Source organism: Mytilus californianus, unplaced genomic scaffold, assembly GCF_021869535.1.
Source record: "Mytilus californianus isolate M0D057914Y unplaced genomic scaffold, xbMytCali1.0.p SCAF_1, whole genome shotgun sequence".
NCBI classification, from domain to species: Eukaryota; Metazoa; Mollusca; class Bivalvia; order Mytilida; family Mytilidae; genus Mytilus; species Mytilus californianus.
The window spans coordinates 112,447,433-112,475,403 of record NW_026262581.1 but is presented as its reverse complement, the minus strand read 5'-3'; the positions used below and the strand labels follow the sequence as shown (position 1 = coordinate 112,475,403).

Here is a 27,971-nt window from a genome sequence, read left to right as displayed (position 1 = left end):
TAAATAGAAATTACATTTACAGACATAATTCCTGGGGTATACTGTACCTGCATGTGAGCATGAAGTTTATCAGGTATGCTGGATGAGAATTCACAATACAGACACACAGCCTGAGCTCCTACTTCTTCCCAGTCACTGTAATCATCTCTATACAAATAAAAAATTATTCACATTATAAAATTACAGGAAGAAGTGTATAAAAGAATTTTTCGAGGATTGTACAGTTTCTTATGAAGAAATAGAGCTGGCACAAATAATAACCCTCTTACATGTTTTATCAAATCAAAATGCATTTTGTTTGGCACCCAGTATTGACCATAATCTTCCTTTTACATAAAATTTAATCCACTGTGGTTTTTGTATAAACCTTTACTACCAATCAATAAAATAACACTGATAAACCATGACTACTCTGTGAATTTTAGTTCCTTAGCTCTGTATCTCAATGTAAATGTTATCTAATGTAGTATGGGAGTATTCAGCCATCTTGGTTCAGAAATGGCAAAACAAATAATAGACTATTTTCATATTACCGACTTTTGACTACAGAGTTCATATTTTTTCGACAGGTTACCATCTCTGTGGTAGGACATTCTGGTACTCGGTCAAGTAAGAGCAACTTAAAAGAAGTAAAATCAAGCTAAAAATGAGTAAAATTTTGGGGGAAAATTCACTGTTTTATGTTTTCTATACACAACAAAATCATCGGAAAACAGTCAACTTTCCCTCCAAATTGCACAGAATACATGTTTGATTTGTAAACAAGGTATGAAGCATCCAGGTCTTCTACCTTTTGAAATATAAAGCTTTATACAAACAGTTTACGCTGTCATCGCCGCCCGATTGCAATCCCTATGTCTCGCATTCTGCGACAAAAAAATTCCTATTTCTTCATATCTTATATCAAAATTCTATGATTAAGATTGCTTTTTTGTCACAGTGTTTTTTTTTCATGTAGAAACATATACTTTATACAAATTATGTGAATTTTGCACAGCACTTAGCTTAAAAACAAGCAAATTGACATATTCATTTGTAAAAATATAAATTACATTTTGGCCAATTTTAAAGATTAAATCATTTGTTGTTTATGCTCCTGAAATTTTGATACTTGTTTTGCTCATTGCAGTGCAAATCAGGCTATTGGTGGCCATTTATAGATTTCTGTATAATACTTGTTTTGCTTGTTGTTGCAGGCTGCACAGCAACCTGTAATAACTCACAACTTTGTCCTTTGATCTTGGTGGATAGCTGTCTCTTTATCAATCATACAAAATCTCCTTATTTCTATAAAAATTTAGACACATACTGGACAAAAAAAGTTGTCATAAGTCATCTACAAACCAAATTTGAATTGTTTAGCTCTAGAACTTTCTGAACTATTAAAAAAAATCAAACTGTCAATAGATTAGAATTCATATTTAACTTAAGCTACATTTTTCACACGCAATGTCTCCAATTCATATGTCTTACCCTTATCAATATCTGTCACAGGTGAGAAGAATGTTTCCAATACATATGTCTTACCCTTATCAATATCTGTCACAGGTGAGAAGAATGTTTCCAAAACATATGTCTTACCCTTATCAAGATATGTCACAGGTGAGAAGAAAGTTTCCAAAACATATGTCTTACCCTTATCAACATATGTCACAGGTGAGAAGAATGTTTCCAATACATATGTCTTACCCTTATCAACATATGTCACAGGTGAGAAGAATGTTTCCAATACATATGTCTTACCCTTATCAACATCTGTCACAGGTGAGAAGAATGTTTCCAATACATATGTCTTACCCTTACCAACATATGTCACAGGTGAGAAGAATGTTTCCAATACATATGTCTTACCCTTATCAACATCTGTCACAGGTGAGAAGAATGTTTCCAATACATATGTCTTACCCTTATCAACATCTGTCACAGGTGAGAAGAATGTTTCCAATACATATGTTTTACCCTTACCAACATCTGTCACAGGTGAGAAGAATGTTTCCAATACAAAGTTCATCTTAATAACTTACTCCTTTTCTGACTCAGCATCATTATCTATGGCTGTATCATCTTCAGATTGTATAGCCTCCCAATTCTTACCTAGTTCCTATGAAAATATTATAAAACTAGTTTTCTAGATGTTTTACCTTTAAGTACATGTTTATAAATATATATTGACAAATTAAAATCTAGTGTTGACTTCAGTGATAATTGCTGATGTTTTGTTTGTAATAAGATGATACAGGCATTCTGAGAGTATTGCGTGGCAATACATAGTCCCCTACCGGGTAAAAATTTGTTTTACTGGAACAAAATGCTAACTTGTCATGGTGTAAACAAAAAGTAAATATCATGTCAATATCTTCAAGCATGACTAAAAACAGTGTGGAAAAAACATTAGATATGTTTAATAGTTCTCTAAAATTAGATATGATGTAATACAGTGTATATCTATTTTCAAATTATAATCAAATATAATTAATAGTTCCATATATTTTTTCTTTCATTTGTCACAAACTAATATAGATTTGTAACTTATCTATAAAATGTCAACAACATTTATCTACACAATGTAATGTATTGAAATATATACATTAATAAAAATAGATTATTATCTAATTAAAGGATTTCTCTTCATAAATTTTTCTTCATATATATATAGCATTCAGAAAATTAGTTTATACTAAATAACAAACAAATCTGCTAAAAAATTCTTCAAATAATTTGACAATGAATGTCTTTTAAAAAATGAGTTATCTCCCTTTGTACAGAAATATGGTTAAACATAGTACTCTAACATTAGATATGGTCCAGAGTTATGGTCCATAACTCTGGACTAGATCATCAGACCGGAACAAAATTCAAACTTGATCTATAACTTATCATGATAAAACTATATACCAAATATCAAATCAATATCTTCAAGAACGAAGAAAAAAGTGTGGAAAGCTGATTTGCCGGACTGACGGATGGACGGACGGACAGACGGACGGACGGACAGACGGACGAAGTGCAAACCTAAAGTACCCTTCGACTTCGTCGGTAGGGGACTAATAAAAGCTCAATAGAGCTTATGTATTCTGTATACAAATATTGGTCTATAAATAATGCTTTTGAACTTTGAATTTGAAGCTACTATTGTTTTCAAACACTGATAAAATCATGTCTACTTTATGTCAGACAGCAAATAACACATGCTCATTCAGGACCATACCCCTGCTTTTCACTAGTCTAACTAGACAAGTCTCATTTTAATGTGCATACTCCTAATAAAGCACCTTACAGTCATTACAACTATAAAAACACCTTACAGTCATTACAACTATAATAAATTGCTTTGCTGAGCGCAGCTGGTCCAACCCTGAACAGTTGGGGCAAAAATGGACACAATATTCGCGCTTGATACAGGTCTGAATTTGGATTGTAATTAAATATTTGACACATAATAGGTTTCTGACACAGAATAACTGTAGTCAAAGAACTTAAAATTGGTTATATGATTTGAATTTATATTCAATTTTTTGCTTTTGTGCAATACGCTATGCTGTTGCGAATTGACCCCCCCCCCCCCCCCCCCCTTTTTTTTTGCTTTTGTGCAATACACTATGCTGTTGCAAATTGACCTCCCCCCAAAAAAAAATTTTTTTTTTTACCCCTCCCCTTTTTTGGCAAAAAAAAAAAAAAAATAAGAAATTTCCTTTTTAAAATTTCTGAAATCTGAAATGAGAAAAAATTGTCCCCCTTTTTGCCTCTAATTCCTAAATGGTTTGAGCCATCACCCCCCAAAGCAAATCCTAACCATCCCTTTGTGGTATGGAAACTTGTGGTTAATTTCAGAGAGATCCATACACCTTTCCACAAGTTATTGTCTGGAAACTAGAAAAATGCTTATTTTGGCCCCTTTTTGGCCCCTAATTCCTAAACTGTTAGGACCATAACCCCCAAAATCAATCCAACCTTCCATTTGTGGTTACAAACCTTGTGTTTAAATTTCATAGATTTCTAATAACATATTCTAAAGTTATTGTCCGGAAACCAAATGTCTTCGGACGACGCTGACGATGACGTGATACCTATATACGACCGCAAAACTTTTTGCGGTCGTATAAAAACACCTAACAGTCATTACAACTATAAAAACACCTTACAGTCATTACAACTTTAAATACACCTTACAGTCATTACAACTATAAAAAGAATATTTTTCGTCTGAAAAATTCTTAGAAGTTTTAAGATTTTTTTATTCATAGAAAATGTAAGTTTTCCTTTTGAGATTTTCCCTTAAGTTTGGTACACATGAGATTTGATAAAAAAAATACTGCAATGTAATTGATGGTACTTACCAAATAATTTATCATATAAAATCTGTCATAAACTTTATTGTTAGGATTAATTTTTCTATGTTGTTTCTTTCTCATGTGCTCTTTTAAAACAGTTCTGTCTCTAAATGTCTTCTCACAATATAAACAATTTAAACTGAAAAGATATCAACATGAAAAATTAAAATCTTAGACACAGTAAATGCAAAATTTTAGAACTGATGTAGAAGTTATTTGTCTAACTTCCTATTAGCTTAGGTGGTTAGGCCTAGTTGAAATTAATACTTTTAAAAATTAAAATCTATTACATGTATTTGCTTCCTCACTGCTTATAACATAGACTTTTTGAATGACAACTAAACTGGTAAGTCTAGTCTTGCTTCATCTATATGCCAAAAACTTTTAACTTGTTTGGTGTGATTATAATTTTTGCTTATCTGTAATAGTATCAAATAATACTCTTGCAAGCATTTCCAACCCAATATAGAGACACTGATTTGTGAATTTGACTTTAATATCATGAGTGTATATTTATTTACCTACATTTAAATCTCAACTTACTTGTTTAACTTCTCTTGTAATAAATCTAAAAACTCATCTTTGTATACTGAAATATAAAAAAATATATTTTTCTTTAAACTACTGTGGATTCTTTTACCTTTTGGATACTGATTTTTGTGGATGATTAAATGATTGTTGTTTAACACCACTTACATCACTTTTGGCTATTTTGTGGCAGCCAGTTTTTATTGGTGGAGGAACTCTGAGTGCCTGGAGAGAATCACAGCCTAAGGTAGGAAAATTTTGTGGATGACAAATTGTTTTTCCTCGAAAAAATACAATTTTGTGAATGAGAAATTGTTTTTTTCAAATTTCAAAATTTATTAAATTCATTGATTGGAAGTCAGAAACTAAAATAAATATGTTGAAATGTTTAAACTTGTGGATTCCAAGTTTCAATATTAACAAGATTCCTATGCCATTGCAAAATGTTTGCTGTACTGTATAAATGAGGCATTAAATTGTGTGTCACAATGTGTTTTTGTGGTCTGATAGTCAAAAATATGGTTTAAGTCCCACAACTCCCATAAAAATGATCAAATCAAAATTATGGCATAATGTAGCCAACTACACATGATGGCAAACAATACTACCAATTATGAGAGCTTTCTGTCAAAAAAGTCTCAGAAGAGTTGCATTTACAAGGTGTTGTTACAATACTCCAATAAATAATTAAAGTCCCATAACTCCTGTAAAAATGGTTGATTGAAAATATTGGTACAATATGGGACAACACATGTCAGCAAACATTTCTACAAGTATGAGTCTTTTGTACACAGATTCAGAGGAGTTGTGTTAACAAGGTGTAATTGTTACAATACTAAAAAATGGTCAAAGTCTCTGGATGTTGACTGATTTTTTTTTTTATTCTAGATGGTTATGAACAAGCTTTTGTAAAAGTTTCTTAAACTTCCATAATGGTTTGATAAAGGTAATTGGTGTTTTAAAGACATTAACCCTAGACTGTATCGAAATGATAAGGTAAATTTTCAAATTACTGCTCTGGATACTGTCTTTTGATCATGAAGAAGCTTCTGTCTAAGTTTCATAATTTTCCATAAAGGTTTGACAAAGTTATCAATGTTTAAAAAATAAATGGAGAATGTGTCTATGGGCCACAGATGCCCCCGCTTGTAAAAATGCATGAGTCAACTTCCACATACAGATGCAGGATTCACGTTATTAAGACTGTTTTGTGATTATAAGCATAAGTTTCATAACATTTGGTTGAGGCAAACTAAAGTTAGAGAACAGAAACAACAGATTTAGCAATTTTTCCATTTATAAAGGGGCATAACTCAAGAACGGTAAAAGTGACGCCACCAAATTTTGGACTTGATCTGTGTTTTGTGGTATTAAGCATTGTGTATAAGTTTCATAACATTTGGTTGAGGTAAACTAAAGTTAGAGAACGGAAATGACAGATTTAGCAATTTTTATGTTCATAAAGGGGCATAACTCATGAACGGTAAAAGTGACGCCACCCAATTTCGAACTTGATCTGTGTTTTGTGGTAATATGCATTGTGTATAAGTTTTATAATATTTGGTTGAGGCAAACTAATGTTTTTGGGGATGTTCAGGATGGACAGACGCACAGACGGACGGCATGGGTAACATTTAATGCCCCCTCCACTACCGCGGGGTATAAAAATTCACCACAAACTGAACAATGCTTACAGAATGTAGGATCTTTATGTCTCCCATCCTTGACTGTTAACCTAGTCAAGACTAAAATAATGCAGCTATAATTGTGAGGCAGAAAGAATTTTAATTGATTTTAAGTAAACTTTCTTTGAGGTTAGTACATCATATGTAACATGTATTGGTCAATTATTAATTGGAATGAGTGTCGTAATATCATCCACGACTCACTCCATACTTACTGTTTGAAATGGATAAAATGGGAAAAAGCTGACAAAAAATCTTTGGACTCTTTTTTTAATTCTGTAATGAACATAGTTGATATACGTATTCAACATTTTAAAGAACATTTTACTCTTAACAATAACCACAATAAACCTATTTCTCGTATCAAACATAAACTAAAAGAACTAGCCAAGGAATTTGTTTTTGTCCCGCCGATAAAGCTGCTAATAATATTATTATTGTTTGACGTAAATTTTACATTGAGGTTCTGAAAAAAGAAATCACCAATTCACCAATATTCCAACTGACTCCATTTTCAGAAAACGACATCTGTAACAAACATAAACTTTTAGCTACCGCTTTACAAGCAGAACCAAATACAATGAAAGTCCCAACTATGTATTGGCTTCCGAAGCTAAACAAAACACCTTACAAATATAGATTCATTTCGTCTTCAAGCCATTGTTCCACTACTAAATTGTCTATTCTTACCAGTACACTTGGTACAATCAAAAACCTGATGATAAATTGTTCAAATAAGGCCTTCGAAAATAGTGGAATTAATTACTTTTGGAGTGCCAAGAACTCGTTGGAAGTACTTGATAAATTACATGCATATATTGGTGATTTTGAATCTGTTCAAAGTTTTGATTTTTCTACCCTATATACCACATTGCCTCACATTCTCATTAAGAAAAAATTCACACACCTAATTAAATGGGCATTTAAAAAGTCAGAATGTGAATATAAATGTTCAAACTCTTTTAGGTCATTTTTTAGTAGCAATAAACAAAAAAACTATGTCAATTGGACATGCTTTGATACTATATATGCCCTTGAATTTTTACTAGATAACATTTTTGTTCGCTTTGGAGATTCCGTATATCGTCAGGTTATCGGAATTCCAATGGGGACTAACTGTGCACCACTTATTGCGGACCTTTTTTTGTATTGCTATGAGTTACAATTTATGACAAAAATCAGCAAAGACCCATCGAAACAACATCTGATACACAAATTTAATAATACTTTTAGATATTTGGATGATATTTTGGCTCTCAATAATGACAACTTCAGTATGTATACCAAAGAAATTTATCCTGTTGAACTTACTTTAAATAAAGCTAATACTAACAATGACCACTGCCCTTTCCTCGATCTTGATATCTATATCATTAATGGAAAGCTTAATACTAAAATATATGATAAAAGAGATGATTTTTCATTTCCTATCGTTAATTATCCATTTTTAGATGGTGACGTTCCCTTGTCACCATCTTACGGTGTTTATATATCTCAACTTGTACGATTCGCTCGTGTATGTAACAATGTTTTAGATTTTAACGAGAGAAATTTATGTATTACTGAAAAATTATTACACCAGGGTTTTCGATATCACAAACTATTCAAAACATTTACTAAATTTTATCATCGGTATAAGGACATCATTCGTAAATATAGCTCAACATGCAGACTTCTTATACGTTCAGGTATTTCACATCCAATTTTTTATGGAAATATTCTTTATACAGCACAAAAATGTCAGTATTCACCTCTGAAGCTAACAAAACCTTTAAATAGACTTATTAAGAAGGGATATAGTTACGATACTGTTGTCAGGTCATTAAAGATTGCATATTTTGGCGTTAATATTGATTCACTTATAGGGTCTTTGCATCGGCACTAAACACATTTATTTAAAAACCAGTTGTTGGCATGACACGGGTTATGTTCTTCTCATATATGTTATGATGGTATGATACTAAACCCCTAACGGGAAGGATTGTGCCTGATATTCATATGATGAAGACATAATCTTTCAATCAGTTTAATTGAAGTCAGGAGCTGGCATGTCAGTTAACTGCTAGTAGTCTGTTGTTATTTATGTATTATTGTCATTTTGTTTATTTTCTTTGGTTACATCTTCTGACATCAGACTCGGACTTCTCTTGAACTGAATTTTAATGTGCGTATTGTTATGCGTTTACTTTTCTACATTGGCTAGAGGTATAGGGGGAGGGTTGAGATCTCATAAACATGTTTAACCCCGCCGCATTTTTGCGCCTGTCCCAAGTCAGGAGCGTCTAGCCTTTGTTAGTCTTGTATTATTTTTAATTTTAGTTTCTTGTGTACAATTTGGAGTTAAGTATGGCGTTCATTATCACTGAACTAGTATATATATTTGGTTAGGGGCCAGCTGAAGGAAGCCTCCGGGTGCGGGAATTTCTCGCTGCATTGAAGACCTGTTGGTGACCTTCTGCTGTTGTCTGTTCTATGGTCAGGTTGTTGTCTCTTTGACACATTCCCCATTTCCATTCTCAATTTTATTGGTGTATTGAATCAACACTTTATCATAAAACACAATCATACCAAGATCCAAATTACCACAAATGTGTTTGCACATAAACCTGATAAGGATAAAACTATTTATTCCCAGAGTTTATAAGCAATCAATTACATTTTGTATTAACCACACACAGATAACCTTGTCTTGAAAGTACCATAAACATGAACTTGAGAATGTAATAAAATTAGATAACAAGTTTTAGTTGAAAAATGTGAGTTTTTTAATTTATTTTCGAATAATATAATATTATTAATATTATTATATGGGGGGTAAAAAGGAACAGCCAAAACAGTATTGTGTGTATAGGGCTTTCACGATTGACAAAATTACCGTCTTTGTTCTATTAGAATCGGAATAATTCATGGCAGCCGTAGATTTCATAAAAAGGTCAGCAAGAAGCAAATGATCCTTATTTCACATAGGTGAAAAATTTCTGCACATTCCACTGTCACTACAGAATTATTTTTCTAGTGACTTAAATACATGATGAATAACCTATATGCTCTAATTATTTTATGATAAAATCTGAATTGCAAAAAATCTGGAAAACATTTCTAGAAGAGTTTTAAAATTATTCCAATATGATTCTAATTTTGTTATTTTTTTTTTTTAATTCAGATATCTCCCATATCTATCAAACAACAAATTGGAATTACATGTCTAGATCTTTGGGCTATATGGATATACTTGTCTTTTGCTGAAGAGTATATATTGACTTTCGAATTTCTTTTCTAGTTTTATTGTGTTGTTTAGTTGCTGTATCATTGATATATACCTATAATCTCCTTTTATGCAGATGTATTTTCATAAAATGGATCATAAACCTGACACACCGACTGATAAAAAAAAGAAGAAAATTATATTTTTCAACATCGAACCAGAGACATATGTGTATATATGTCTCTGATCGAACGCAGAATCCTGCCTACAGCTAATGGAAAGTTACTATAAATCTTTGAGTTACATGAGATGAAAAGGTACAGAAAATTAATTACCTAAATTATCCGGCAGTCCAACATTGAATCCATGATCATGAGCCATGTGATCAAACAACATTCCTCTACAAAAAAAAATACAAACGTATATCTAAACCATTCAATATATTTGGTGATCACTCCTTAAACCTATTCCATTATCATTTATTTCTGCATTAATACTTATTTCTTATAAACAAATATTTCAAGGTCTTGAATTTTTAGCCCTTTTGGTAAATGAAAATAGCATAAATAAGAATGTGTACATTATATGTTGAAATGCACATCAGGTGCAGTAAATTTGGTACATTTAATGTTATTATTACCACTGAGTCGATACCTCTGCTGGTGGAATATAAGTCCCTGAGGGTGTCACCAGCTCAGAAGCCCAGTACTTACCGCACTGACATGAAAATAATGATATAGCTTTTATGAAATTTGCACAGATAAACTTTAGAAAACATTTGAACTTATCTCCTTCATGCATTGCTCTGATTCCTTGTCTTGGTTTGGTTATACTATTGTCCTTTTTGGCTTTATTAGCTACTCAATATTTGTATTAAATTTTGGAAATCTGAATATTTTGGCTGTTAACATCACTGAATTGACTGAGCCGGGTATATGTCAAATTGTACATCTTTAGCAGTAATGTTAGTAACATTTTATATCATAACAGTAATTAATCAAACAAATGTGTCAAATTCATTATTGTAAAAGAACAGAGTTCTAACGTCCCCCCCCCCCCCCCCCCCCTTTGCACATATTTAATCTATCCAAGGGCAATTACTATAAAAACTTTTTACAAATATCTTAGAGAAATGAAGGCTTGAGAGCAAATACAATGCAATTTCCAATATAATTAATATTTCCAAGGGGCATAACTCTTTTATAAATAGTTGATTGGCACTAATTTTCGAACTTGTCCAAGACATTGCTGATATTAACCTATGATATAAGTTTCAGAAAAATATGGGAAGAATTGTACACATGAGAGCACTAACAATGAAATTTTCCATATAATTAATAATTCTAAGGACAGGGCTCACACTACTTCAGAATTACAGGGAGAAGTGACTTCTCTTTTTGAGACTGGTAGGAAAAGTGGGGAGAAGTGGTTCACCTTGCCATATAATGAATCGACAAACGCGTCACGTTCTAGTTTTATGTTTCCTTGTGTATTATATGCAGTATTTAATGTACTCAGTATAGTGCATGTGTTATTTTAACTAACTATGCATCTTTTAATCTTTGCTTTGTGTTTTAGGGCTCTTGTGATGATCCAGGCTCATGTTTAGGAATAGAAAAAAGCCAATGCAAGGCATATCTTTGTTGCAGATTATAGCATAATAAACAAATACAATATTATATCAGTGTTCAATTTTATTGAGCAGTCAGTTTCATTTCATTTCATTACATACATACATTAACAACATACATAAAGACATAAATAAAATAAATAACAACAGAGTAATGAAAAGAAAACAGATGTATATGCACTATTTCAATGTTCACTGCACTATAAATTGTCACAAAATGATTGAGTTTTTATCACAAACTACAATATGCTGATTCCACACAAGAAGACAAGTTTGAATTGCTGAAATTCCCAATCATTAATCACTAATCTCTTATACTGCCTATACTCTGACACACACTCTACTCTCTCTATACCAAGACGTTCTTCAAATTTGTCAAGGATGAAGGTTAGTTCATCCATGCCAAATTTGAACAATGCCTGGCTACCCTCTCTCTCTGCCTTAACAATACAAGCAGGTACAAACAAAGAAAACTTACTGATCATATCACTCTCACTAAACTATAAGAGTCAGCACATGTTCCCTTAACCTAACTACAACACCTGTCTTTTTGCCGGTCATCACTGATGCCCCATCAGTACTGATACCATATAGTTTGTTTATGTCTAAGCCATTTGATTTGAGATCAGTTAAAACTAAGTTTGTAATCATCTCTGCATTGGCAGTGCCTGAGGATATCTGTATGTTTGAAAGAAAGCATGTCTCTTTGACAAAGTTGTGAATGTATTCTATATAAGTTATCAAGCGTTTTTTGTTGGCAAGATCTGTAGACTCATCTATAGTTATCTAATATCCAGCTGAGTTATTTATGTCGTATATCTTGTTTTTCTTTACAATACTTGATAAGACAGACTGAAATTCTGTGGTACTTTGATGACTTGTGTATGCTACAGTATCAGATTTGTGAATTGGAGCTTCTTGGATTGACTCTATCAATTCTAAGGTTGGCTTAAACTGTGTTTTAGGTAGCTCATGTTTGGCCAGGTGATATGCAGTCTTTAGATAAGTTTTTACGACAAGATCATCTTTCGACATTTGTTTAACCACTATATCTTTTATACCTGTATCTGTTTTACTACTTATGTTCTTTTTTCTGGTGATAGCCATCAGGTGATCAGCAGCTGAAATTTAAAGATCATTTTTATTTTCTGTTGAATGTAAGGATAAATTTATATTCATGTAATACAACTTATTAAAATTTTATTCAAATAATTTTTTACTCTTCATTCTTTTTATTTTTGTTCATTCACTACCATATATTATGTGAACCCCATCAAGACCCTCCAATAATACAACGACTTGCAAAGGAACAAACGAAAGAATTATCGATTTTTAATTTTTACCTGTGACCGATAGCTATCTGTCAGAGATTTTAACTAATATAGTATGTAACAGGTAGATATTGTAGACTGCCTGTCGTGTGTGTATAATAAAAATGCCAAATCGACACATGTCGGTAATTAATAGTTTGACTTGATCGGACCAGAGACATATATACTCTGATTGGACTTTAAACGAGACGACAGAAATTGATATTAGCTCAAAATTCTAGAATAAAACTTATTAACCTACCCATTTACAAAATTTAAGATACATCGTTCTTATCTTTACATCTATACAGTAAGGAAATTGATTCCTTTGGCGTAAATGAAGTTATATTGGGGCAAATGTTCATTAGATTACATTAAAAACTTTAAAAAATCTCGTGTTTCCTAAGATTTTTCAGTACTTTCTGACGTTTACCCTTTAACAAATATCGTTACTACTGACCAGAGATACAAATTATTCTTTAAGTATCGTAAAGACGTATAAAATGTCATATTTCCTATAAACAAAAATCTATCTATCGACGTCTACAAATGTAAATCATACTTTTCTTTACTTCTATACAATGACGACCAACGAAAAAATATATTCCATTCATAATAAATAATCTATTAAGTAATGATACAATTCTAAAAAGGCATTTTCATAATATAAATCTAAAAGTAATGATTTTATATACCGGTTATATATATATTAAGAGCCCAAGATGTCTTCAAGTAAATGAAAAATATAAATATAAAAGACTTACATTTTGCATGCCTAGAATGGTTTGTAGTTTTCTGAGGCTTGTCATGTCCAGTGGAATATTTATTACTGAATTTAGCATCCCGACACAAAATACAATGCCACATATTGAAAGTATCCTTGACGTACCAGTCATAAGAGTTCTGAGTCATAGTTTTACAAAACTTTTTCAGTGGAGGAGTATTTTCAAATTCACTAGTATCAGCTTTCCGTTTTAACGGAGCTGGCGATTTAAGCCACGTTTGGAGAGACATTTTTGAGAATGGTTAACCATTTTTCCGTGGTGCTGAATTTATCAACTTCAGAGCTTGGGTATAAACAAAGAGAAACAAATATTCCGACATTTTAGGACGAACTCAATTTCCATTGACCCAAGCGCGATCCAAGCCTGATACATTTAATACATTTAATCATGAAACATCAAGTTTTTGTCACAACAAGTTATTTAATTAATTTTACCTTGTTTCTGATCATTAGTTCTGATCACTTTCTGATTAAATTAAATCGAAGCTATAATAGGTAATCATTAGCAAATTGAACGACCATGTCGGCATTTTTCTTCATTCTATCTGATCAATAATAAGATAAAAGAAACAATTTGAAAATAGATTACTTGTTAGCACCAATTAGAAGTAAAAATCGGATCTCTGGATGCGGATACACATTCACTTTCCGACACGTTTTTTTAGTTTAGTATCAAACACCTACTTGTTATTCCCCTTTGATAAACAATGTCTGCATACTCGTTTGATGCTATAACGAGTCTGTTTTTTGTTTAGTTGACACAGAAACAGAAACATTTCAGGGATTTTAATGCATTTCAATATAAATATTGATATTTCACGGATTTCATTGGAACTTTTTACCGATTTACTGCAAAAAATCGGCAGGCGATTAAAAGCGACTAGTGCAAATTTGAAAGCGACTTGTTTTCGCTTTTGACGGTCGGGCAAAGCTAAGTGACAGACGGGAAAGCAACTTCTTCGCCCCAGTTGCCTGGTAACGTGAGCCCTGCAAGGACATAACTTTTTTGATTTTGGAACTTGTCCGAGACATTGCTGATATAAACCTATGATATAAGTTTTATAAAAACTGGCAGGAATTGTACAGTTGAGAGCGCTAACAAGAATAGACAGACAGACACATGTACGGCCGCTATTTCTATGTCCTCCACAACACATCACGAGGGTGACAAAAATATCTGAACATGCACAAAAAATCTAGTCTTTAAAATGTAAAATGCAACTAATGTCTTGATTAATATGGCATCATTACAACATCAAAAACAGTACCTATTTCCTTCCAATTTTTCTCTACAGAACAGACAATCTCTGGCTGACAGTGAATCATCCCTTTCTTTTTGCTGGATACTCAATACATCTTCCTTTAACAGAAAAAAAAAAAGGTATATAATGTGCAAACATTTTCAATTTAAGTGCGGGATTTTCTCTCTGCATTGAAGACCCATTGGTGGCCTTCAGCTGTTGTCTGCTCTTTGGTCGGGTTGTTGTCTCTTTGACATATTCCCCATTTCCATTCTCAATTTTATTGATCATAGGCATATTTTCGATTGTGTCTATTTACAGGCCATTTTAAATTTAATCACAACTGAACAGAATGTTTCCAAATGGACTAATGTTAACTTCTATGTCATTTAGTCTCTGGTGGAGAGTTGCCTAATTGTTAATTATACCACATCTTCTTATATTTATAAGAAGGCATAATATTCAGGTATGGCCTTCATTAAAAGTTAATAAAAAATTTTCGATATGTCTAGCTTTTTTGTAATTTCGATAATGCAACTGCATACCAAATACTATTGACTTATCATAAGCAGTTCCCTTTAAACAAACCTAAACACAAACTAATACATGTAAACTAAGCTAAATCTCAAAGTCAATAAACCATGACTGATGGGGCGGGGTCAAATAATCTCCATGGTAATGAGATGTGCCAATGCTAATACAACTGCATACCAAATATCATTGACCTACCACTAGTGGTTCGCCATAAACCGACCTAATCACAAACTAATACATGAAAACTAAGCAAAAGTTTCAAAGTCAATAGACCATGACTGAGAGAGCGGGGCCTAATAATCTCCATGATAATGAGATATGCCAATGCTTATACAACTGCATACCAATTATCATCAACTTATCCTTAGTGGTTCCGTATAAACTGACCTCATCACAAACTAATACATGAAAACATAGCAAAAATTTCAAAAGTCAATAGACCATCACTGAGGGGGCGGGGCCAAATAATCTGCATGGAAATGAGATCTGCCAATGCTTATACAACTGCATACCAATTATCATTAACTTACCACTAGTGGTTCCCCATAAACTGACCTAATCACAAACTATTACATGAAAACTAAGCAAAAGTTTCAAAGTCAATAGACCATAACTGAGGGGGTGGGGCCAAATAATCTCCATGGTAATGAGATGTGCCAATACTAATACAACTGCATACCAAATATCTTTGACTTACCACTAGTGGTTCACCATAAACTAGACCTAATCACAAACTAATACATTGTTGACGCCGTCAAGCGAGACAAAAATTAACACTCAAGAAAATAGCAGCCCAATAAGTGAGTTACCTCATCAAATATATGAAAAATAATAACATATATTATTAAGGGGTGTTTAACGATTTTTAATACCATTTCAGGTCTCACACAGACAGGTCCATAATTTTTTTTTCTTTTTTCTTTCTTCAAAGAATGATCTGTTATTAAGATTTACCTTTTTACCTTTGAAATGCAAGTTTATAATTTTCTCAAAAAAATGATATCATAAGAAAAAGCAAACAAACCAATGTCTTTTTCTGTAAGAAATTCCTCAGACTTTTATCTTCAGACAAGACATCACTAAGTAAATAATACTGATCTTTAGGGCCTGAAAACAAAGAAATCAAGAAATCAAAATAAAAAGTGTCATTCAAGATATGCTCTACAGTCAGATTTTAACTTACCAGTAAATAGGAGATAATGTATTGAGAACGTCTTTTGTCTTAGCATCACTTACTCATAATAAATTATGTTGCTTAACTCTAGATGTCTTTTGGTTGTTTGTGTCATTTTGTTGCTGTCTCATTAACCCTTAGCATGCGGTGACCGTTATATGACGATCTTACCCAAAACATGTCTTTGGCTCCAATGGCTCTCTACTTTGAGAGGTCAATTTTATGATATTAATTTCGAAGTTGATGCATGTTGCCTCAACCTAAGGCTATTTATTGTCATGCTTCTCATGTTTAAGGTGCATTTTGAGCTCAAATACGAACTTGGAAAATTGAATTTGGATAAAACTGTTTTTTTTGGAGGGCTTGGCTTCCCTTCGATGTCTGACACACGCAGTTCAGAGGCCTAAAACTTCCAAAATAGTGTAAAGCTACAGGAATATAACTACTGATCGTGTTTATTATTGAAATTCACTTAGTGAATGACTACTTCCGGTTGCAGGTCCAGTTGAAGCCAAAAATCGGGAAAAATTGAGAAATTCAGGATTTTTTGTGGAAATGACCTTCTTTAGACTGCTGTACCCAGACCAGTTTTACTACGACCTAAGCTTTGTTGTGGTTAATGTGTTCAATGGGGTCCACTCTACATGCAGACTACAGTGGGGTACATCTATCAGCATCCCTCTGTCTTCCTGGTTGAGAAATAGGACGACAAATCGTCAAAATTGAGGCTTTTTGCACCTAATGACCCTTCTTTGGGGCAAAATATTGCATGATGTTATATTCCACAGAAATCCACTTTATACGAAAAACAAATTTACTATTTCATCAAATCTATTGCAGACACAGTTTCCTAAAGAATAATCTAGATATATATATTTTTCTTACAATATATAACAATGTAAGAAAGTGTGATTACTTAAATTCAGCTTATGACAAAGCTCATGAGAGCTACTGATGAAGATCAACCAGAAAAGCTTTTACATTGCAGAAGAGTTGGAATGTTTGACTTTGCTATAAGTAGTTACCTTCATCTTTATCACCAGAATTAGTAAGTATAATGGAACAAAAATCTTCTACTGGCTGTTCTTTAAACCTGGCTTTCCAATATAGGAGATACCTGTGGATAAAAACTATATATATATGTGGGAAAATGTTAAAAAAACAATCCAGACTTCCAAGAAGAGAAAATTAAATATATGCTGAACCATTAGTTTATAACATGACTTTTTAACCTGTCTTTCCAATACATCAGAATATCATTGTTTTTTCTTGCAATTTGGACATAACATTTTTCAACATGTTCAAATCAGTACATAATTAATCCTAAACAAAACTAGAGGCTCTAAAGAGCCTGTGTCGCTCACCTTGGTCTATGTGCATATTAAACAAAGGACACAGATGGATTCATGACAAAATTGTGTTTTGGTGATGGTGATGTGTTTGTAGATCTTACTTTACTGAACATTCTTGCTCCTTACTATTATCTCTATCTATATTGATTATAAGGGGCAATAACTCCTTAAGGGGTCAATTGACAATTTTGGTCATGTTGACTTATTTGTAGATCTTACTTTGCTGTACATTATTGCTGTTTACAGTTTATCTCTATCTATAATAATATTCAAGATAATAACCAAAAGCTGCAAAATTTTCTTAAAATTACCAATTCAGGGGCAGCAACCCAACAATGTGTTGCCTGATTGGTCTGAAAATTTCAGGGCAGATAGATCTTGACCTAATGAACAATTTTTTTTCTCGTCAGATTTGCTCTAAATGCTTTGGTTTCAGAGATATGAGCCAAAAACTGCATTTTACCCTATGTACTATTTTTTAGCCATGTCAGCCATCTTGGTTCGCGGGCAGTGTCATCGGACACATTTTTAAAACTAGATACCCTAATGATGATTGTGGACAAGTTTGGTTAAATTTGTCTTAGTAGTTTCAGAGGAGAAGATTTTTGTAAAAGATTACAAAAATTTACGAAAAATGGTTAAAAATTGACTATAAAGGGCAATAACTCCTTAAGGGGTCAATTGACAATTTTGGGAAGGTTGACTTATTTGTAGATCTTACTTTGCTGAACATTATAGCTGTTTACAGTTTATCTCTATCTATAATAATATTCAAGATAATAACCAAAAACGGCAAAATTTCCTTAAAATTACTGATTCAGGGGCAGCAACCCAACAACGGGTTGTCCGATTCATCTGAAAATTTCAGGGCAGATAGATCTTGACCTGATAAACAATTTAAACCCATGTCAGATTTGCTCTAAATGCTTTGGTTTCAGAGATATAAGCCAAAATCTACATTTTACCCCTATGTTCTATTTTTAGCCATGGCGGCCATCTTGGTTGGTTGGCCGGGTCACCGGACACATTTTTTAAACTAGATACCCCAATAATGATTGTGGCCAAGTTTGGTTTAATTTGGCAAGTAGTTTCAGAGGAGAAGATTTTTGTATAAGTTAACGACGACGGATGACGACGACGGACGACGGACGCCAAGTGATGAGAAAAGCTCACTTGGCCCTTTGGGCCAGGTGAGCTAAAAAGTGGAGGTCAATGTGTACCTTTTTTTACTAAAAGCATAAAAACTTCTGAATAGATTTAATTTCCTGTTTTGGCAATAAATAATGTTGCACGATATTCTTAATGCAACATTGTAGTGAAGGTTTTCCTGCCCTGCATCCCACATATACCAAATCAATGTCATATATTGGAATATATAATGATAGAATTATACTTCACTTGCCTCTAGCTTTATACCCTGTGGTAGTTTAAACCTGATTTTATAAACAGCATGTCTTGTTTTCCTTCACAACTGCTTTCAAATTTACATGTTCTCTACCAGATTTGATGACTACCGTGCATTTTCCATGATTTTTGAAAGCCTAACATTGTGAACACAAGACATTAAATTATAATTCATTATCTGCCCTTGCTTCTGTATATATGCCTGTATACACAGAAGATACCATCAAACTTTTATAACTATAGATTTGTTATACTTCTTGAATTTACATTTAAGAAATAATTCATGGAAGCCATAGATTTGTTGGAAATTTACACATGGCCTGGGCCGTGATATTCGAATTTTATCCTGAGCGTTAATGCAATAATTCAAGAGGCGCAGATTCTCGGGTCAAGCGGCGCAGATTTCTAAATAGCAATAAGGTCTATTCTATTTTTTGTAACCTAGAAATAAATGTTCTACTATATATTTTATGTGCAACAGCTAGTTGTTGATAATTAATTAGGTATTTATGCTTTATTATGCTTTATTGTTGGGTTGTTGTCTACTTTACAAAAATATCCAATTTTCCCATTTACAAATGTATTTGGCATTATACCATGAAACTATCTGTATCTAAACTATACCTTCAAAGTATAACTTATTGTAAACTCCTGTTTAAATGTATAAAACAATTTAATACCTATTCATGTTACCTTTGGAAATGACTGATGAGATTAACATCTGCTATCACAAGTTTATGTTCTTTCACCAAATGTCTCTGAACATTATCTTTGTCATCAAAAGTCTGGTTGCAAAATAAACAAGAGAAGACAACTCTGTCATTTAATTCAGCTGAATCATCATCAATGTGAGATAACCTGAGGCATTCCAGAACCAATTTTTCTGAAAGAAAACACCAGAATAACAATAGCCTCAATTTTTTAAACAAACGAAATCTTTAACATAGTGACTTCTTTGATCAGAAATCATCATACCTGGATTCCACCTATGTAACTATGACTGTATATTACAAAAAAAACCAATTTCTACTCTGGTCAACAGTTAATACATATTCAGCTAATAAATGCTGTGATAATGCAGTTAATAAAATATGTCTGAAAGTTGGGTAAAGCTTCAGTTTTGTGTTCATTGTTCTTATAAATCCATTTTTGTTTCACCTAATATTGATTTTCTTGCTTTTCATTTTGTCTCTTCATATATATGCTGTAGCAGGATTTCATTTTTTATTATCCCCCTTTGAACATAAAATATTCAGTACCTTCTATTTGTCATCATACATCAATATTGTATTGAGTGTACATAATTTGGTAAAAAGCGTACTTTATCCTCTTATGTATTAGAGAACTGTATTTTATGTACATAATCTGTTGGTTGTGTAGCCCATTTCATGAGTATTTAACCCTACAAAATATCATTTAACCTTGAGAAACTGGAAAACAATTATTAATATTTCCCTATTTGTTTTCATGATTATGTTTTCTTGAACAACTAGCGTAAATATAGAGGTGAAAAAGGACAGTTTCAATCATTTCAGTGTATGTTCTGATTATCAGGTTTTCTGCATATTAATTACTTATAGATTATCAATGGTTTTTCAAAAGACAGCCCTGAGATAAGATGTGGCCGATAAACATCCTTGAGTTTAAAAGACGATTGATAATCTGTTTATCAATATTTTGCTTATGACATTGTCGATGTTTACATTGACAACGGCACGTGCAACCTTATTTTCTAGCGATAATTTTCTATCTTAAGCCAGTAGCATGAAATGAAAAATTACCACAAAAAAAGATCAAAGGAGAAATACACAAAATAGCCATAATGATGTTTTCTTGAACAACAAGTGTAAATATGGAGGCGAAAAATTTGTAAGGGGTTCCGCGGAACCCTGTGTCTCGCCTGCGATTGCTGCTGTCAGTGTAAAAGTGTAACGTTGACATAAAAAGTGAGTCCATTTATCAGTAAAATACAGAATTTAAAAAAAAAAATCAAACATTTTCTTTAGATGCTATTTCTTGTTCATGAAGATTAGCTTCTGTCCAAGTTTCATAACAATCCATGAAGGTTTATAAATTCATCATGTCAACAAAATTTAAAACCAGACTGTCTGTAATGTTAACTGTAAAAAAGGAAGTCCATCTATCAGAAAAATACTAAAAATGAAAAATATATTTTCAAAGGTTTACTTCAGACATTATCCCTTAATCATTAAAAGGCTTCTGCCAAAGTTTCATAAAACTCTATGAAGTTTGACAAAGTAATTGATATGTGACAAACTTAAACCTTGGACTGTATCTACTTGTTAACTGTAAAAAACTAAGTCCATTTATCAGTTAAAAGTGGAAAAATAAAAATAAATATTTTCAAAATTTTGCTCTGGATGCTTTATTTTGGTCATAAACAAGCTTCTGTCCAAATTTTATAAAATTCTATGAAGGTTTGACAAAGTTATTGATGACTGAAAAACTTTCACCTCAGACTAAATCTGAATGTTAACTGTAAAAAAAAACTAAGTCCATTTAACAGTAATATACGGAAAAATGAAAATAAATATTTGCAAAATTTTGCTCTGGATACTGTATTTTGGTCATAAATAAGCTTCTGTCAAAATTTCATAAAATTCCATGTAGGTTTGACACAATTATTGATGTATAAAAAAACTTTAACCACAGACTGAACCTAAATGTTGACGACACCTATTGTGACAGAATCTAGGATTGCTTGCTCGTCAAAAAATTTGTAAGAGTTCCACAGAACCCAGTGTCTTGCCTACTTTGCTGTTGTCTATGTTTTCAGTGTGATTGGGAATGCACATAATAGATTTACAGTTAATGAAATAAAACATTTGAAATGTATGAAAAAAGTTATGCTTGTAAAAAATGAATACAGTATGCAATCAAATCTATAGATTTATAAAAGAGTTGAAACATAAATTTATTGAATGAACAAATGATAAAGAAGATAATTTTTACATTGCTTAATGATTTTTCCCTTAATTCATCAATAAAAATGCATGTAAATATAAGATGCTATTATAAAATTTGTTGGCAGAAAAACTAAGTCCATTTATAAGTAAAATACGAATAACAGGATTTTTTTTTTACCAAATTTACTTCTGGATGCTATCTTATGATCATAAACAAGCTTCTGTCCAAGTTTGGTAGAAATCCAGGATAGTTTAAGAAAGTTATTAAAATTTCAAAAACTTTAACCACAGAGTGAATATTTGTGGATGCCGCCGCCGCCGACGGAATGTAGGATCGCTATGTCTCGCTTTTGCGACAAAAGTCGCAGGTTCGACAAAAAGGACAGTTTTTGGGCACATAGTTAATGTTATTAAGAATTTTCTACAAAATAATAATAAAGTTGATAAAGATATTTTGAAATTTTTTGAATACCTATAATTGAAATTTTGGTTTTAGTTCATGTTGTTTAGAAAGATTTTACTTTTTTAAGACTTGGAGTCAACAAAAATAAAAATTTGGCCACTGAAGGGTCATAGGTTGTGTTTACATGTATATGTATAATGCTGGAACCAGACTCAATTAGACAAAATATTTTATAGCATGTGACCAAAAATAAGATAACAACCTATCAACACTACAATTCTTTATTAAACAGGAAACCCTGAACACACATGTTTTGCTACTATTAAAAGTAGATATCAATCTTATTACAAAGCTAGACTTGTCCATTATGATGGGGATTATCAGACTTTCTGCATATTTATATTGTTAAATGTCAGCTGCAAGTCACAATATGAGTCTTTCTTGGTGAGTGAGCGAGCTTAAAAAGCATTTAATGCTTTAATGCTGAAATAATTTGTATTCTAAAGCAAGTTTTTCAAAAATGGGGGGTGGGGTGGGGGCGGGGATTTGGGGGGGATTTGGGGACTGAAAGTGACTACATGTGTACATGCATGTCATGTCCACAACACATACATGTATCTTCCCACAAAAAAAACCAAAAAACTCTGCCTTTCCCTTTAACATTTTTATTTTTACTGAGTTGAATGGATCACTTTAAATCTAATGCAGGTTATTTTGTATAAATGTTTTATGATGTCCAAAATTAACGTTTTTAGCACCGTGAATTTATATCCCAAACAGGTTAGTATAACCTATTTGGGGGAGTGGTCCAAATTTGTCAAACAAAACAGAGCTTTATAAATATTTGTCTATGATAAAAGCAGAATGTTGTCTTTAAGAAATACTCCTCTTTTTGCATATAATTCCAGACGTTATCGGTATTAAACTATTGGAAAATGGTCCTTGACCAATACACCGTCAATGCAAAAATTAAAATAACTTTTATCAATTTATGCTGATCATTGTCATTTTGCTTAGTTTCTTCTGTTACTTATTCTAACATCAGACTTGGACTTCTTTTAAAATGAGTTTTACTGTGTGTTTACTTATTCCATATTGGCCAGACATATAGGAGGAAGGTTGAAATTTCACAAAACATGTTTAACTCCATCCATTTTGGCTCCTGTCCCAAGTCAGGAACCTTTAGCCTTTGTAAGTCTTGTGAATTTTTTAAATTTTGGTTCATTTGTATGTTTCAGAGTTTAGTCGCTGAACTAGTATACATTACTGTTAAGAGGCCAGCTGCAGGTGCAGGTTTTTTAGTGCATTAAAGACTCATTGGTGGCCTTAGGATGTTTTCTGCTCTTTGGTCGGGTTGTTGTCTCTTATACACATTCCTTGTTTCCATTCTCTATTCTATTTAAAGATATCATAATTTGGACTACTGGTAGCTATAGAGGACCTGTTACCATCAGCATGATCAGTTACTAGTAACCGCCACCTGGCTTTTAATATAAAAAGGACAGTGTAGTGTAAATATGACATACATGTACTGCTGTTATCTTCCGACATATATTTTTACTTTATTTGTAAAAGTCTGATAAATTTAATCCCATTAAGACAGTAAAAAAAAAATTTTTCACATAGGAGGGGGGGGGGGGGGGGGGGGGGAGAGATATGCTTGTGAAGGATGGAAGTCATCACTTATAAACAGTCTTTGATTTCAGAAAACTTACTGTTTTAAGACAAAGCATTATCTAATCTTACTTTAGATTGCAACTGGAAAGAATTTTAAGATTTATTCATGTAAAATTTTAAAGTTAAAATCCATGCTCCTCTTCTATTTAGTTTTACTTGTTAAGTTTAAATTCAGATCACCAAGGTGACCTACTTTTTATGAACGGGTTGCACTGAATGACCAGACGTAAATCAGTATTAAGGTACAACAAATGGAAGTTTTTAACGACCTTGACTGGATATACATCCCTCGCACGGTCGGCTCGGTGCCCAAAGGCGTTTGGTGAGCGTTTAAATAATTTTGTGCCATCGGTCAGGAACAGGTGGAGGACGCCATTTTGGTAGGCCGCCATCTTGGTTTTGTGAGTTGTTTTGGTTTTTCTTTTGTTGACTATTTTGATGTTATATCTTCACAACAGCTGCTTTCAGGGCCAGATTGGTCAGCTTGGCAGCCCGCTAACCTCGATGATGGAGTACTTGTAGATGAGTCTCGGACGTAGTATTAACGATGACAGGAAGCATTATCAGGACCAAAGTCGTGAGACAGTGAAATGGTGGTCCATCATCTAACACCTAGGATACAGCCCTCGGACGTCACTTGGCATACCACTCCCCCATCCATAATGGGTTTTGGAGTGTATGTTGACGCGGGAATTAGCCCTACGCGGATTATAGCCTAACGTAGTCTGTACAGCGTTGGATTGGTTTCTGTCATCGAAAGTAGTAAGTCGTTGATCCATCTAACAGTAAACCCTCATCGAAGATAGCGGGTAAAGGAGAGCTGACCCAGCACGTCCGTTCAGTTGTAATGACTGAGACGTGACTGTGATTGGATTGGATTGAATGGTATTAAGGTAGATAGGGTGTCTTCCTCCATCTTGGATTTGAAATACCAGAAAACAATCGGTCTAGATCTTTAATAAAATGTGCAAATTTTGAGAATAGTCGGTAATTCATGTGTAAGAATTTTCATTTCAATATAGAAAATGACATGTTTTATCATATTTATGGTTGTATTTTACAAAAAACAGAATACTTTTGTTTGATTCAATTTTTCCCAACTTTGTCACATAAGGGGAGGCAACTCAAATGTAAGGGCAGATAATTCAGATAAAGTTACTTTTACAATAGAATGTGTTAGGAATTTGCCTATTTTATTATGTAGCAAGAAAACGGTTCCTCACTCACAGTGACCCCATTTTTTCTTTTTCTTATCTGAAAGCATAATATTAGAGCTATCTTCTCATATTTTTTCTCAAAATTCTATGGTGTAGTGTTCGTTTTATGGCAGAAAATTGGGTTTTGCATGCATAATCTATACAAAAATCTGTCAATTTTGCACAACCTGTAGCGTGAAAATAAGCCCTGTGACCCATTCTTTTTATTATTTAAAAAAAAAAAGCATGAAATAAACTACATGTTTGGAAATTATTAAAAAATTCTATGGATTATAATTTAGACACCCCATCTACCTTAAATGTAAATGATGGCATTGAACAATTAACTCTTACTGTGTTGTTATAACATTAGCATTGTGACAATGGAAGTTTATGGAAAAATGCACCCATGTGAAAGTCGTCTTTACTTCCAAACCATTGAGTTCCGGTTAGACAACAGAGCCGAAAGTTACCAAAGGGATATTCAAACAAGCTGATCATACGAAAAACAAACTGACAATGCCATGGCAAAAACGAAAAACTTTGAAAAGACAAACAACAGTACACAAAGCACTACATAGAAAACTAAACAGCTTATTGTAATGGATGTGATTTAGATACATGTACATGTATGCTAAAATATAAGTATATATAAAGTAGCATTACTAATTTAACTATAAAAGTATTTTAATTTCATGTCACTTTATATATCTGATTTATACTCATTTATTCAATATTTCTTCAATACCATATATATGAGCCAGCAGTGTAGCAATGCCACCCTTCTCTAATACACTTTTAATTCAGTCTAATTTATAGCTTGCAGGAATCCACTGGTTCCACTTGTTGATTTTCAGCAACTACATTGGCATTAGTTTGATACAATTTACTAAAATTATTCTAATACACAACGCGAAGGATATAAATACAAAATTTTGCATTTACTTTTTGAACTTTAACTTGTTAATATTACCATTTTTATTTGAATTTATTTGACTTGAAACTCTTTTCCTTTTTATTTCCTTTGCGAACTATTACTTTTTAATTTTTTTTAACTTTTGAATTATTATTATTTTTTATTTCATTTGACTTTGTATAACTTGATAATGTTGTACATTTGTAAATAAATTGTTGAGTTCTATTTGATTTATGTCTCTGTTAAGCCAAAATCTGATATCAGGTATCACGATGATCGAATAGGGAGGAAGTACTAACCACTACATGTCCCAAAAGATGTCGACACTGACCCCCTCCTGTTACAATATTCATGAAATCTGAAATTTCTGGTACACAACCAAGTTTTGTCATCGCTATACTAGTCAGACAATAGCTAGTCCTAATAATTATGACGTCTTGTAGGGCTATTTTATTTTTTATAAAAAAAATAACATAGCCTTTCAAAACTTTATATTTATTTTAACTACACAATCATAACATAACCTGCTGAAAATGAGGCACAACCAATTTTTGTTTATTTCTGAAAGTGAAAAATATAAGAAGTAAGACATTTAATTAAAGGAATCAATGCAAAGATCAAGTCGTCTAATACAGCTAGCAATTAAACTCAATTTGAAAGTTTGATATAATCATTAAACATGTTAAAATGTTGAAACCTGCAACCGTCGAATCAGCTGCTGTGGGGGCTGACATCTTGAAGTTCCGCACTGAATAATTTATAAATAAATTTGGAAAATTTGTATGCATCATTTTCCAACAGGTTATTGTCTGGCTGACACGGCTTTATTGTGAACAATTATTTGCCAGATTCACGATATAAAAATAATTAAAACCATTTCAAAATTAGCAATCTTGTGATGTACCGAAAATTGGAGTTGGTGAAATGAGAGGACAGATAATGAATCAGTGTTGCAAATGAGAGGGATTTACAAAATGCGGAAGTAAACAGTACTGTTGTGTTAAAATTACAATGGAATTAAATACATGGAATAAATCTCGTCAAAAATATGGAGTTGGTAAGAAAGTTATAACTTTTTAAACTCGAAATTACTATAAGACATATTGCAGTTGTACCATGTGTACATTGTGTACTACAAATTCAAGTACAAATGTAACCCAAAGGGTTGACTGGGGTATGAAATATGTCTAATACTAGACTCCGTCTGGGAGTAAAACATTGCTAAAGGGGGTATCTGTTTGCTATTCTCATGGGGGTTTTATCCATAAAACTGAACATTCTAAAGAAATACTGTGAGTGTAGTGAGGCAAAACACAAATTTTGGACGATTTATTCTAGACAAATTTATATATTTTCCAATCAAAAGGAAGGTGCCCAGAATCCGCCACTGGTCAGCACATTAAAAGTCCTTGCAACAACTTTCTGACTCAGGTTCCTGAGGTGGCCTGTCGCACAGCAAACGTCTGCCGGCCTATCAAACATTTCTCAAATTTCCAGCCCTTACTTTTCACATCTCTGTCAACCCATCTTACAGAACCTACACATGTATTGTAAATTAATATTGTTCTAGCCCTGAATGTGCATGAATACTTGCTACTGGATGTACAGCAACCAACAATCAATCAATCACTGTATACATACATGTACATTTGTACTAAAGTACATTCTAATTTG

General features: G+C 32.7%; 2 protein-coding genes across 12 annotated transcripts in view; one reads left to right on the top strand and one right to left on the bottom strand.

Annotated features, from left to right (window-relative positions):
* Window positions 1–27,971, bottom strand: part of LOC127711284 (zinc finger protein 277-like) — a 295,784-nt gene that overhangs the window by 27,407 nt on the left and 240,406 nt on the right. Inside the window, exons 1-10 of one of the 4 annotated variants that reach the window (XM_052217282.1) lie at window positions 26,995–27,088; window positions 19,872–20,061; window positions 17,448–17,539; window positions 16,273–16,355; window positions 14,742–14,833; window positions 10,085–10,149; window positions 4,875–4,920; window positions 4,338–4,470; window positions 2,025–2,101; window positions 48–147 (exon numbers count right to left, since the gene is read on the bottom strand). In XM_052217282.1, coding sequence (XP_052073242.1) covers window positions 48–147; window positions 2,025–2,101; window positions 4,338–4,470; window positions 4,875–4,920; window positions 10,085–10,149; window positions 14,742–14,833; window positions 16,273–16,355; window positions 17,448–17,539; window positions 19,872–20,061; window positions 26,995–27,088 — 972 coding nt within the window. Of the gene's footprint in view, window positions 1–47; window positions 148–2,024; window positions 2,102–4,337; window positions 4,471–4,874; window positions 4,921–10,084; window positions 10,150–14,741; window positions 14,834–16,272; window positions 16,356–17,447; window positions 17,540–19,858; window positions 20,062–26,994; window positions 27,089–27,971 lie in introns of those variants that run through there. The other 3 variants (XM_052217294.1, XM_052217288.1, XM_052217302.1) reach the window with 3 other exon arrangements.
* The window catches only part of LOC127711014 (dedicator of cytokinesis protein 3-like), a 131,477-nt gene continuing 130,733 nt past the window's right edge, over window positions 27,228–27,971 (top strand). For all 8 annotated transcript variants that reach the window (XM_052216964.1, XM_052216998.1, XM_052216989.1 and 5 more), the window contains exon 1: window positions 27,228–27,354. In XM_052216964.1, the coding sequence (XP_052072924.1) occupies window positions 27,309–27,354 (46 nt within the window). In that variant the 5' untranslated portion in view covers window positions 27,228–27,308. The remainder of the gene's footprint in view (window positions 27,355–27,971) is intronic.